The 15,083-nt window shown below is 39.9% G+C and overlaps 1 protein-coding gene and 1 pseudogene across 1 annotated transcript; both read left to right on the top strand.

Moving 5' to 3' along the window:
• The first annotated feature begins 497 nt into the window (after positions 1-497).
• On the top strand, positions 498-3,285 carry LOC106606941 (cytochrome c oxidase assembly factor SCO1). The gene is made up of 7 exons (XM_014203435.3): positions 498-850; positions 1,000-1,119; positions 1,283-1,373; positions 1,539-1,736; positions 1,929-2,021; positions 2,131-2,246; positions 2,370-3,285. The coding sequence occupies exons 1-7, from the start codon at positions 605-607 to the stop codon at positions 2,502-2,504; spliced, it is 999 nt and encodes a 332-aa protein (XP_014058910.1). The 5' UTR covers positions 498-604; the 3' UTR covers positions 2,505-3,285.
• A 4,016-nt stretch (positions 3,286-7,301) lies between these two features.
• On the top strand, positions 7,302-13,262 carry LOC106606934 (myosin-8-like; annotated as a pseudogene).
• The last annotated feature ends 1,821 nt before the right edge of the window (positions 13,263-15,083 follow it).

Below are 15,083 nucleotides of genomic sequence, written 5' to 3'. Positions count from 1 at the left end.
AATAATTAGGTATTTTTATTTACCACCACTGCGCCTCGATAGCTGAAATCCCTTATCTCACCTCATTTGCTCACATTGTATGTAGACTTATTTTTCTACTCTATTATTGACTGTATGTTTGTTTTACTACATGTGTAACTCTGTGTTGTTGTATGTGTCGAACTGCTTTGCCTTATCTTGGCCAGGTCGCAATTGTAAATGAGAACTTGTTCTCAACTTGCCTACCTGGTTAAATAAAGGTGAAATAAAAATAAATAAATAAAAATAGCTACAGGATATGTGCTTTAAAAGTACTGTAGGCTATATCTAAATCAATTTCAATCAAACGTGTTTTGTGCTCCTAACTTGTTAAAGTTGGCAGCGGAAGTAGGCTACTGCCAATGAAAAGTTAATTTTCTGTACTGTGTTTTACAATAGCTAGATGTCAGTAGCGCCCAGAGAACACAGTACAAAAAAGGACTCAGGTGCGTAATTTCCGGTTCTAACAGTCAGAAATAATTGTTCGCCGGCAGGTCCAGGGTCAGCTTAAAAAGTTGATATTGCGACCCACTCGGTCAATGAGCATCGTTGTAAAAGGTATACTGATCCAAGATCAGGAATTTGAATGCGTTTTTACTTTCATGATTCACGTTGTGTAAAATTCTGCCACCACTTCCGCATTGAGATCTTGACAAACAAGTTCAACAACATGGCAGTGGGTCTAATATCGTATCAGACTTTGAGTTGTCGATTGTTAAATCGTATGATTTCGCACCAAAGCGTGAGCACAATCTGCAGCTTTACACGCGCATTATCGAGAAGGACTAGCTCTCCGTACACAGATCTCTCACCACGGACAGTCCACGGGCTGGTAGGTCATACATAGCTTACAACACGCAGACTAGGATCAAATGTGTTCACGGTTTGAAGCGCGGAATGACTAACAGCTTGAAGACATATCATTGTACAATGTACCTATCCATCATGTTAACATATTGTGTGTACTTATGCACTGCACAGGTAAATCTATGCGGGCGTTGGACGTTCCGGACATCACAGTGGTTGTCTTTTTACGACTCAAGATCATTCTCGTCTTTACCTCCACCGCCCCCTTCTGGTGATAAAACCAAAAAGACAGGGGTATGTAACGTATCAATTCATTTCTGAGTGATATGTAAACAACTGTGGGTGGGCACCTGATAAAACCTCGTTTTAATGTCTATGGATAAAATAAAGCACCATGCCTTTTGCTTTGTCTTTAACCTTGTTGCTTTGCCTGTCTCCATTCATCTATCCTCTGCAGCCAGTGACTTGGAAATCATTAGCAATAACATTTGCATTTGGGGGTGTTCTCCTTGCCGGAATGAAATATTTCAAGAAGGAAAAAGAAGAATGTAAGGACACCTCTTGGCATACTCACCGTCATGCAGTAGGCTCCATCTAACAGTGGATTTACACAACTTCATTTGTGTTCTGAACTGGAGTTAATCGTCAGTTTCTGCACATGTTGGTAACAATCTGTTTTACATTATGTTGTCTTTTTTACACATGCACTGCAGTGATTGAAAGAGAAAGGACAAAGTCAATGGGGAAACCAGCACTTGGGGGTCCATTCTCTCTTGTGGATCAGAATAATAAACCCTGTAAAAGTGAGGATTTCCTCAGCCAGTGGGTCCTTATCTACTTTGGGTTTACACACTGCCCTGACATCTGTCCTGATGAAATCGAAAAAATGATTGAGGTGGTGGATGAAATAGGTACAGTTTTATTTTAAAGCTTCTCTTATTATGCATCATATTATTTATGAATGTCATGGCAATTAGATGGTTGAGTGAGAAGCTAGTCAGTCACTCATATCATGTTTTCACAAAGCATCATGTTAATGCTACAACCCTGGGATGTACAGAAGATTTGTTGTGATCAACACCATGTCATTCCATGTTTCCCAGACAGGATACAGTCTCTTCCAAACCTGACCCCCATCCTCATCACCATTGATCCTGACAGGGACACACCTGAGGCCATGGGGACATATGTGAAAGGTAAAGAGAACAAGCCATTAACTACTGTAGCTTCCATGTTATGCTAAAAGGGTGGCTTAGACTCACATTGGTGGAACAATAACATTCCCCCTCTGTCCTCTATCCCTAGAGTTCTCCCCTAAGCTCATTGGCCTGACTGGGACAATGGCCCAAATTGACCAGGTCTCTCGAGCCTACAGAGTCTACTACAGCCAGGGACCAAAGGATGAAGACAACGACTACATTGTGAGTTCATCGTCTGATCCTGTCCTTATTCAGAACTCTCATTTGTTCATAGTAAAGTAGATATTCCCACTTTTCCCAGCTGAATTGATATCTAAATGAAACCTCCTTTATTCTTGACTGCAGGTCGATCACACAATCATCATGTACCTGGTTGGTCCAGACGGAGAGTTCAAGGAGTATTTTGGACAGAACAAGAGGAGCGCTGAGATCTCCTCTTCCATTGCATCACACATGAGGAAATACAAGAAGGGGAATTAAGAGGTGAGATGAAGGAGAACTGGTCAAGTGCACTGTCTGTGTCTGGGAACACCTCTTGTGTGCCTCTCTCACAGCCTTCAGAGACTGTCAGCAGCCTCTGGCCCAGTGGCCCAGCAGCCTCTGGCCCAGCAGGACTGAACGCTGCCATGTTATGTCAATGACATGGAATATTTATCTGCATTACAGCTTTTCATTGAATTCAGATGTCTACGACTTACCATTCCCTTGTTACTGTTCACCATTTAACATGGTCTCTAATATCATATTTAAGTCTAAGATGATTTAAAGTGATTGTTTGCAAATGGGTGTGGACAACACTTAAGTGTTTATTTTTTCTGCTTTGCCCATTATTTAAATCGGTGTGAAATACAATTGTTTCGATGTAAAATATGAGAGCCAAACAGAAATACTTGATTTCAAGTACCTTAACAAATGTAACTACCATAAAATGGAGGGGGAAAGTATTCCCTGGAAATCAATACTGAAGAACTGAAGGATACCAGTGTTTACCCTTGGACACTCCTAATGGAAAAAAACATGAACAGTTGTCGTTGTGCAGTTACAGTTCGGCTTTACTTCCTTTACACTAATTCTCCTTTTTAGCCTTGCTGTTAAGTCTGGCCCAATACCTGGACTCGTCTCAGTGACACCAGAAACATTTATGCACTGTAATAAACTGTAATTTATGCACTGTAATAAACTCGATTTGTACTATTCATAAATCAGTCATATTTCAACTGAAGTAATGTTTAATTTATTAAACTTGAACTTACATACATAATTGTATGTCTGTCTGATTTTTCTATATATATATTTTTACTGCCCATGTAATCGTAGGCTACCATGCAGGTTATCAGGGCTTCACTTTGTGCAACCATATTGTAGACTAGCCTGCTCCTAGTGGCAAACACGTGCTGGTCAGAATTGAAGGTTTTTCGTATGAGTTGACAAGAGTAGAGTACTGTCCTAGATAATTAATTTAACAGCTTGATTTGTAATCATGTTGCTATTGATATGACTGCCAGGACAGTGTCTTGACTGGGCCCATTGTTCTGCAAATAAATGGAAATCACCTGAGCCTCTATCTCTGGTTCTAGCCATAGATGCATGATTGGCTCATAGTAACATATAATTTTCGATGAATTTACACACACATTCATAATATATTTGTGTTTTATAATACATACAAATTATTTCTCAATATCCTTGCAAACTGAATACGCAGCTGATGACCGTATTTTAGGCAAGAACCTGTTGAGTTCCCCCTTGGTAACCTGAACTAGAGGGAGCACAGCAGTTGCAAAGCACTCCACTCATTCCTGGCTGGTTGGTGGTTTGTGATGACTGGGAAGAAATACTCTTCTAGATGAGAAGAGATCACCTTTCAGCTGTCAAAGTATCAAATCATCCTTTATGAGAATTTTATATTGTATGCTCATGAATTCACCCACTGAACCATTCCATATCATGATTTGTGTCCCACCTACAGTACATGCCCGTCTCTTTGCAAAATCGGACAGGAGTCCCTTGTGCCTTATTCAATGTACACTGTTGCCCTGGAGAATTCAGTTTGATGATACGATCAGTGTCTGTCCCTGTGGATGTCTTGTCTGAGACAGTCCCCCTATAACTGTGTGTCCTTTCAGACTAGAAGTGGTTATCAGCAGCTTTATTTTGGGGTTTCCTGTTCGTTGACCCTCTAATCTAAGGCAGATGCACCCATCCTCCGATCTATATTCCACCAGGGACAGGCATCAGTCTGCCTCGGACAGAACCAGCCGACGGGGATTGTCTCCTTACTTCTTCTCTCGTTCGCACTGTGACTTCAAATTCCCACAATCTCGCAGTGTCCTTGACACAGTCAATGTAGGTACTCTACTTTAACGTGGAGATCAGCATAAGCCCTACTCTCGGCCTAGACAGTGGTAGCCTGCCTACTGCCTGCCCATAACCAATTATACCCACAACTGTTGCCAGCCCTTCAAATGACATTTATGGGATATTAAATCAACACCAATTAGGTTGGCTTTGACGCAGTGTCAGTTTGTGTCATAGTTTATGAAAATGAATGGCCCACACACCGTACAACTCTACTGACTCTTTCCTTGGAGACAGTTCACACATTCATTTGACGTTTTACAGATAAATGTTCTTTGTAACATGTTTATAGGGTAGAATAGGATCATGCATAGAGTGTAAGTCTAAAGAAATTGTTTAGCATTGTGCGCAGCTGAGTTAACCAATAGATATAAAGAATGCAGGCGTTGGCGTTCTATTGTCAACTGCATGTGACATCACATGAGTTTTAGAGGGTCATGATTTTGACCACAGCACTTCTATGCTAGTCAGTTTACATTCTAACTGACGCGTGGTTAGGAGCTTGTCCAAAGGAGTGCATGATATCAGACCAACAGTCTAAACTAAACTACCTGATGATGATGAGGCAGCATCTATCTAGTCCACAGGTGTCAAACTCATTCCACGGAGGGCCAGGTGTCTGTGGCTTTTCACTCTTTCCTTGTGCTTGATCAATGAATTAAGGTCACTAATTAGTAAGGATGCCCCCATACCTGGTTGTCTAGGTCTTAATTGAAAGGGAAAAACCAAAAGCCTTGGCCCTTCATGGAATGAGTTTGACACCCCTGATCTAGTCTCTCTAAATGGGATGGCGTGATCCTATATGTTGTGCTAGCTCTGGTCCAGGGCATTAGTGACCGTTCCGTTACTAATGCGCACTATCACCCTGGACCAGAGATAATGTTGTGCTCAAAATGTACCACAGTATATCAGTCATTTTTGTTTTCTAAATAAGTTTTAATTTGAATCAGTAAAATGTTTATTTCATAGAATTTAGAATTGTTCTTGCACACTGCCACACGCAGGAATAAACGGAACATAAACCAATTGAAAACATCTACAGCACTGTGAATGCATTGTATTGTTTGTCATTGCATTCTTGAAATGCCAGCCGTATTGATGAAATAGATTACTTATTCAACAAAACCTTATATGGCCCTACCAAAGGCCTCTATCAGCACAGGCATCACATGGGTGTGACATACGGTACACTTGAAACACATACTTGTGCTATATTGACATGTGCAACTGAGGAACATTAATAGAAATCCACTCAGGATTTTGTATGGATCTGGAGGGCTTTTCGGATTCGTTGTTAACTCTGTTGTTTGGAACGCTCTCTTGACCATGCATAAACGGAGGCCTGGGTTTTTTTGAAGCCATGATGAGACATGGGCTGCTTTTGTATGAGATGTATTCAGGTCGTCTGTAAAGCGTTTTACTACATGAAACATCATCACAATTGGAAGCAGCTTAGATGTTTGTATTGTCAGAAGTCTTGTATTGCTTCAGCGTGCTTCATTATAGAGCCGACAAAGGCCTCTGGTATTCAGTTTAGTAGATCATTTTTGTTCAGAATTACTGTGTCAAATGTGCTGTGTCAGTATGTTTTATTTTGATTGGACATTTATGTATTGGTCACTGTGACTCAATCCAATCTCATAGAGCAACATTACCTCAGTTTAGCATTAGGTCAATAGTCTTGAAAGCAAAACTGAAGAGGTTTTTGATTTCGTCTCAGGACTTTGAATGACAATGGAATACACAGGAAATGGACATGTCTCTGTCTGGAACGTGCTAACTGCCACCTGTCAACCCCAGCCCGTATCGGGCCATAACCTCCCAGTGATCCCAGTCGCTGTCACGGCCGTCGTTGAAGAGAGAAGGGGACCAAGGCGCAGCGGGTTGTGTGCTCATCATTATTTTATTAATATTAACATGAAAACAAAGAACGACAGTTTTACAGGCTATAATAACAGCAGTGCAAATACAACTACCGACAAAGAGACAGGTGAAAACAAGCTCCCTAAGTATGACTCCCAATCAGGAACAACGATGTACAGCTGTTCCTGATTGAGAGCCACACCAGGCCAACAAAGAAATACAAAACCTAGAAACCCAAAACAAGAACATACACCAAAAACCCCGGAACACATAAATACAATACCCCTCTGCATACACATAACCCCCGAACCATATAAAACAAATACCCTCTGCCACGTCCTGACCAAACTACCATAACCAATAACCCCTATACTGGTCAGGACGTGACAGTCGCCCAATGCCAGAATCTGAGCAATGCCCTAACGGACCTAATCTTCCCTGATCCCAGAAAATGAGGAATGTCATGTCTGGACCCAAAGCCCTCTAAGCTGCCATCATTGCTTTTTAATGGACAGGCTACAGGGTTACAATTTAAAACATTTAAATGTGACACAATACAGCTATAGATAGACAGTTGAAAATACAAAATGGACATACTTTACTTTTCCACGGTGGCATATGAGCCAGATTAGATTTTTATCCAAATATAGAGAAGCTGTCAAGCAAATAGAAAAAAAACAAGCCATCCCTTATAACAAGTATTGTTAGTGCGATGACAGCAGGGCATTGGAGGTATGTCTTTGGCGTACTGTTGAGACAGCAAACATTTAACAAAAATAGAGGTTGCATCCATAGAGATATAGCGTCCATACAGTCTTTGTCACTTTTCTGAAACTCCAGGGGTTGTCCTACTGTGATCATAGATTTTGTAATTGCAACACTCAGGTAAGAATAGACCGAATCAAATAATTAGGCCTTTGATCTTTATTGGATCTTCTCAAGGAATATAGAGAATTTCTGCAATTATCTGTTTTTATAGTATAATCCATGACCAACAGATCAATATAAAGCATATGATGTATAATCAATTGTCTCCTTACTACACAGCTTTAGAAAATGAGTGATGCTGAGATGGAAGTATTTGAGGTGGCTGCCTCGTACCTCCGCAAGCCGGAGCAGCACAGGTCAAGCCATTTGATGCCAAAACGGCCTGCTTTGTGGCAGATCTAAAGGTGGAGTATGTGAAAGGCAAAATCAAGAGCCAAGACATCTCCAAGGTCATAGTGGAGACTGAGGATGGGAGGGTGAGTACTTATCAAATGTTCTAGAACATCTGACCATATGTTCTAACCCACTGGGCACAGACGTCAGTTTAACGTCTAGTTTTCATTTACATTTTCTTTAGTTGTCAGCTAACGTGAATTCAAAGTGAAGTCAACAAAACATTCCACCATGGTTAAAAGTTGGGTTAAAAAAAGACAATATTCACTTACGTTGATGACTTTTTTCAAATCCAATCAGTTTTCCACATTGATTCAATGTCATCGCATACATTTTCTGTTGTTGAAATGACGTGGAAACAACATTCAACCAGTTTTTGCCCAGTGGGAAAGCATGATATATTTTACTTACTATGTGAGAGTGACTGAAATTCAGAGTACATGTCATTTCTAATCCTTTTTGGATGCTAAATAAAAAGTTAATTATGCCACCGTGGCATGATTTCGATGCAGTTTCATCCAGTTGTTATTCTAGAATGCAACTGGTTCGTTATTTGAATGGAAACTTGCCTCCCTCGCCCTCCCAGCATGTTGCAGGGCACGTGCCGAGCTCAGCCCCTGACCCCCATGACAGTCGGCTGGCCTGGCCTCCCAGAGCCGCGTGCTGCCCCGGAGCGCTCGCTGCCTGGGCAGAGCGCCGTCAGAACATCCTCAGCCAACTCCAGCTTGTCATCCCCCCGCGGTTCAATCAGATCAAGTCATCAATGACATAACCTGAGTTGTTCCCCTATTGCAGACCTACTCTGGGCTGTTCTGTGTGACTGTGAACCCCTATAAGTGGCTCCCGGGCTACAACCCAGAGGTGGCGGCTGGCTATCGGGGCAAGAAATGCCAGGAGGTCCCACCCCACATTTTCTCCATCTCTGATAATGCTTATCAGTTTATGCTAACAGGTAAAATCTTCATTTCATGATGTATCATATTGTGGCAGCAAGCTAATACAGTATACTTAACAGGTAATTTTATCCAGTGGTGTAAAGTTCTTAAGTAAAAATACTTTAAAGTACTACTTAAGTAGTTTTATGGGGTGTACTTTACTATTTCTATTTTTGACAACTTCTACTTTTACTCCACTACATTCCTAAGGAAAATAATGTACTTTCTATTCCATACATTTGCCCTGACACCCAAAAGTACTCGTTACATTTTGAATGCTTAGCAGGACATGAAAATTGTATAATTCACGCACTTAAAAGAGAAAATCCCTGGTCATCCCTACTGCATCTGATCTGGCGGACTCACTAAACACAAATGCTTTGTTTGTAAATGATTTCTGGCTATCCATAAATTTTAAAAACAAGAAAATCGTGCGGTCTGGTTTTCTTGATATAAGGAATTTTAAATAATTTATACTTTTACTTTTGATACTTAAGTATATTTTAGCAATTACATTTACTTTTGATACTTAAGTATATTTAAAAAACAAAATACTTTTGGATTTTTACTCAAGTAGATTTACTGGGTGACTTTTGCTTTTACTTGAGTCATTTTCTATTAAGGTATCTTTACTTTTACTCAAGTATGAAAATGGGGTAGTTTTTCCACCACTGATTTTATCTTTCAACAGATCGTGAAAACCAGTCCGTCCTTATCACGTATGTACTGTTGCACATGCTGTTACTAATTGTCTGCCTCTGTAAATAACTAGATTTACTAGGAAAGTTTACATTATTACTGTCAATTGTGTTGTTCAATCTTGATTTTGACAGTGGAGAATCTGGTGCAGGGAAGACTGTAAACACAAAACGTGTCATCCAGTATTTTGCTACAATCGCAATGGCTGGAGGAAGTGATAAGAAGAAGGAAATCAATGGATAAATTCAGGTTCTATCCATACTCATGTTACATTAACATAAGATGTATATAGTTCCCTCTATTGCATTTTCTGTTGCAAAAGTAATTTTTATTGCATTTACTGTAAAGTGTATTTACTCATACTTGCCAACACTTTTATTCTCAAAGGGAATCCTGGAGGATCAAATCATCCAGGCCAACCTTCTGCTGGAGGCTTTTGGGAATGCCAAGACAGTGAGGAACGACAACTCCTCTCGCTTTGTGAGTGGGTTTGATCAACATATAGCATGAGCATATAGGGTTAACATATAGCCAGGCATGCATTCATAAACCAGTCACCTTAGCTGAAATGTGACATTTTAAAAACAATTCAATATTTGGAAAACATACAGGGAAAATTCATCCACTTTGGAACTATCGGGGAAGCTGTCCTCAGCTGATATTGAGACTTGTGAGTTTGCTTGCTTATTTTCTTTGCAAATACAAGGCCTTTGCTGTGGATTGGAACAAGATGTCCCTTGATTTCTATGATTTCCTTCTTTAGATCTATTGGAAAAATCCAGGTTAATGTTTCAACTCCTAGCAGAAAGGAGTTATCACATCTTCTACCAGATCATGTCCAATAAGAAGCCTCAGTTAATTGTTAACTTGAGTAATTCTAGCTGGTGGATCTATGTATAGCAATACACAGTAATTGTAGTTTTGGACTGCAAGGTTATTGGTTACTTTAAGGGGGCAATCTGTGATTGCTACATCCATTTGTGTACTTTTAAATGAATGATATATACCCATTGATTCTTGAAGAATAAATGCCTCATGAGCTTAGGTCAACTGTCGTACCCCATCAGAACCCAAAATATAAGATTGTTTTACTCCATTGTTCGTAAACAATGTAATTGTAAATAAAAACTGTATAGCCGAGTCAGTCCTCACATCCATAGCTCTGTCTATGAATTTGAGAGTGGTTATATTTCCCCAGCCCCATCCCTCAATTGTTTACCAAAAACAGTGGTAGGTTGACCACTTTGTTGTTTGAACTGCAGATTGCCCCTTTAAATGTTTTGCATCTAAAAAGAGGGCTGGAATATGCAATCTGGAAAATGTGCTGTACTGTACTGTGAGTTCAGCCTCCAACACCAATATAACCCCCAATGGTAAATATACACCTTCTCTATCATGTTCACCAGAGATGCTGCTCATCACCACCAACCCATATGACTACCCTTTCATCAGCCAGGGGGAAATAACAGTGCAAAGCATCAATGACACAGAAGAGCTCATGGCCACAGATGTGAGTCCACCTGTACCTTATATCGCATATCTTTATATTACCCACACAGCTTGGAAAAGAACTACATTGAAAACATAATAGAACGCCCTCAACTGTACTGTATAAGATTGTCTTAGGGACTGATTAAATGTTTATATGTGTTTGACTGAGCTCCAATATCTGTCCCAATAGAGTGCCATTGATATCCTAGGCTTCAATGCAGAGGAGAAACTTGGGATCTACAAACTGACTGGTGCTGCAATGCATCATGGGAACATGAAGTTCAAGCAGAAGCAGCATGAGGAACAGGCAGAGCATGATGGCACTGAGGGTCAGCAGTCTTTGATTTTGACTTATTTAGAAATATTAATTAAATCTTCACTTATCCACAGCTAGAATCCAGTCATATTTTTTGTCTCATGTATCCAATAGTGGCTGACAAAGTCGCCTACCTCATGGGCTTGAACTCTGCTGATTTACTGAAAGCTGTGTGCTATCCCAGAGTGAAGGTCGGGAATGAATATGTCACCAAAGGACAGACAGTTCAACAGGTATGACAACTACATTAAAGTGTGTACAGACATGAGTGACCCTCGCCCAACTCTCACAAATTTGAATTGTCCTAAAATGTGTTTTGTCTAATTTGCAGGTGAATAACTCCATGGGTGCCCTGTCTAAGGCAGTGTATGAACAACTGTTCTTGTGGATGGTGACCAGAATAAACCAGCAGCTAGACACCAAATTGCCCAGGCAGCATTTTATTGGCGTTCTGGACATAGCAGGCTTTGAGATCTTTGAGGTATGAGTGGACTCCTCATTTGAAACACATTTACAACAACGTAATAATTGATTGTATGTTATTTAATTATATTTTGTAAAACATGCAGATGAACAGCCTGGAACAGCTCTGCTGTTACGCTCGTCGATGGAAGGATCGGACCAAGGTGCAGCGTGGTAGGTGTACATTTTACATTTATTAAATTAACACCCAAAACAAATACAAACGTAACGTTTAGTAGGGCATACAGCACAGTACCAAAAACAAGATCCCACAAACTAAGGTGGGAAAAAGGCTGCCTAAGTATGATCCCCAATCAGAGACAACGATAGACAGCTGCCTCTGATTGGGAACCATACCCGGCAAACAAAGAAATAGAAAAACTAGAATGCCCACCCAAATCACACCCTGACCTAACCAAATAGAGAAAGTCTCTCTAAGGTCAGGGCGTGACATCTGCATCAACTTCACTAATGAAGTTGATGCATAGACTGGGAGTTCATTGACTTTGGTATGGACTTGGCTGCCTGCATTGAGCTTATTGAGAAGGTACAGTGACCTTTTCAGCCTTCCTTTAAGTCACTCTTTACAGTCTAACTGTTAATGGATTCAATAAGTTAGGATCAACAGGACAGAGTTGAAAAACATCTGTTTATTTCCAGTAATTCAAAAGTTTAAAAGCAAAATATTGAAATTTAGTAGACAGACATGATCAAAACAATGAACTTCTATACCTTGGTTCTTCTAAACACACGTTACACTAAATCTTCCACAGCCAATGGGTATTTTCTCCATCCTTGAAGAAGAGTGCATGTTTCCAAAGGCAACACACTGCTCCTTCAAGAACAAACTCTACGACTAGCATCTTGGGAAGAACAGCAACTTCCAGAAGCCCAAGCCTGCCAAAGCCAAGGCAGAGGCCCAATTCACCCTGGTGCACTACGCTGGCACTGTGGACTACAACATCGGTGGCTGGCTGGAGAAGAACAAGCACCCGCTGAATGACACTGTGGTACAACTGTACCAAAAAGCTGCCCTGAAACTATTGTCTCAGTTGTTTGCAACTTTTGTCTTAGTTGATGGTGAGTTTACATCAGCATTATAAGACATCAGTGAAAAATGATCTTGAGTAGAAATATAATTGTTTTATTTCTCTCTTTCTGTAGCTGATAGAAACCAAAGAGGAGAAAAAATAAGGGGTCCTCTTTCTAGACTGTCTCTGCACTTTTCAGGGTAAAACTGTTTCCCCCTACTCCTATGAACATGTATATCCATCTAATGATTGTATGTAGACGTCAGAACATTTCCATGCACAATTCAGTGAGCATTGTTTTGCTTTTTCATTATTTTCACACTCACACTCTCTTATTATTTTCACAGTTCACACTCTCTTAGTTTGTGATTCTTTTGTAATACATTATTTACACTCAAGGTTAGCGAGCTGGAGAATGAACTGGAGGCAGAGCAGAAACGTGGTGTGGAAGCCATGAAGGGTGAGAGAAAAGTCAAGGAGCTCAGAAATCAAGTAAAATATGTTTGGTTGCTTATTCCTGACTTTCACCAAATCAGGATAAAATATGTGAGTAATTAATAACACTGGGGTGAGGAAGATAAGAAGAATGTAGGCAGACTGCAGGACTTGGTCAACAAGCTGCAGATGAGGGTGAAAGCATACAGAAAGGCAGAGTGAGGAGGCGGTGAGTACAATATATTATTGGCAACAACTGTGCATAGTATTATTAGATAAATAGGACAACAGTTCACCACTTCTAACTTATTCATATCCATCTCTTTTCTATGAACCACAGGAGGAGCAGACCAGTATCAATTTGGCTAAATTCAGGAAGGTGCAACATGAGCTTGAGGAAGCTGAGGAGCGGGCAGACATAACAGAATGCCAAGTGAACAAATTAAGAGCTAAGAGTCGTGATGTTGGCGTCAAGGGACAAGAATAGAGATATGGGCATCTTCTGCTGATAGTGCTGTAATTCATGTTTAGAATTACAATAACTCAGACACAATGTAGATCCAATATACAATAATTATTGTTTCAAAGATACATGCCTGCTTACAACGTTGTATGTATCTGTATGTTAGCATTCCTCTGTGCTATAGTTTGCCTGCTGACACTGTTGTACGTACCTGTATGTTAGCATTCCTCTGTGCTATAGTTTCACTGCCATGCTCAGATGTTCTACTTAAAAGCAGAAAATGACAATGAAATACAGTACAAATTAATGTAACTTATAAAACTAGAATAAAATACTACAAAGCAGTATCATGCTGGTCTATTGTCTTTGTGTCATTAAATGTGAGGTAACACTTTTAGCATAGACCAATTGAGGTGCCTTGAGTAGCAAACCACCATAAAGGTTGAGCGATGAAAAAAAACATACACAGACCAAAGAATAATTAGGAATTGATTAATAAAACCCTCTTCTTCAAGTCATTTAACTGAATGGTGATTTGATTATGGGCTCTTCAAATAAAATGTTATTTGTCACATACACATATTTATCAGATGTTATTGCAGGTGTAGCAAAATGCTTGTGTTCCTAGCTCCAACAGTGCAGTAGTATCTAACAGTTCACAACAATACACACTCATCTAAAAGTAAAAGAATATAATTAAGAAATATATAAATATTAGATCAAGCAACGTCGGAGTGGCATTGACTAAAATACAGTAGAATAGAGTACAGTATATGTCTTGTGACCAATTGCATAGACTATATAAAAATAACAGTTATTTTAGTTATCTTATATTCAAATATATGGGCGTATTAAGGCACCATAGTTTAAAAGCAAAATTAAACAAACAACTTACTTCCAAGAAAAACAATACCATTTAATACCTGAGCTATGATATTCTTGGGTGGAATGGTTGTTGTGAAAAACTAGAAAACCCATCACAGTATGTACCCATAAATAACGTCTCATAGCCATTCTTCAGTGTATGTTAGAGACAGCTCTGGATCCAACTTTGAGTGAATACAGACAGATTCCAGGGATAGCTATCTGACAACAGGTTGGCCTCACTGACCTAGACTTTAGGAGACATACAGCTTGATTCTAGGCTAGACAGAGTGCAGAAAAATAAAATCCAAAAGCATTTGATTAAAATGCCAGGCATTATTGGAGAAACATTCATACTCCAGGAGATTAGCTTCCCCTCATACAGAGTTATGTCAGAGGTGTCCACTCATCTCTCATTTATCAAAGAGACATCTGTCAGGAGCTACAATACATCAAAATCATCCACTGCTTTCATCAGTAACGATCATCATGAATACACAATGACCTTCAAAGATGAAAAGATATTAGGACAAGTTGAGAATGCAAACACATTGTCCACTAACTCTCCACATATAGATACTGTACATACCAGAATCCCTGTGAATTCCTGAACCTTTCCCCCAGCTCACTCTAATCATTAAATGCATTAAAAAAATGCATCTCATTAAAGCATCCAAACTCAGAGCTTACTAATGGAAGAAAAAAACATTGTGTGAAGCATAGAGATCAAGGAACACTGTCTGGTTAATCTGACAGACATGCTGTAATATGAGATCCTTAAGGATGGAACTCATGACAGATATTCATGTGACTGCAAGAAGAGTTACTAACTGCTAGCATTGGCTCCCTTGTTGTAGTATTGTTCAACGACCAATAGATGGAGACACTTCCTGTGTCTTCAACACGCTCAGCCAACACACATCTCCACACAGTGGGGAGACAGAGAAAGAGTGAACGTGTAATAAAGTGACATCAAGTTAC

The sequence above is a fragment of the Salmo salar genome, chromosome 06, assembly GCF_965601325.2.
Source record: "Salmo salar chromosome 06, fSalSal1, whole genome shotgun sequence".
In the NCBI taxonomy this organism is placed as follows: domain Eukaryota; kingdom Metazoa; phylum Chordata; class Actinopteri; order Salmoniformes; family Salmonidae; genus Salmo; species Salmo salar.
This window is presented reverse-complemented; position numbering and strand designations above follow the sequence as displayed.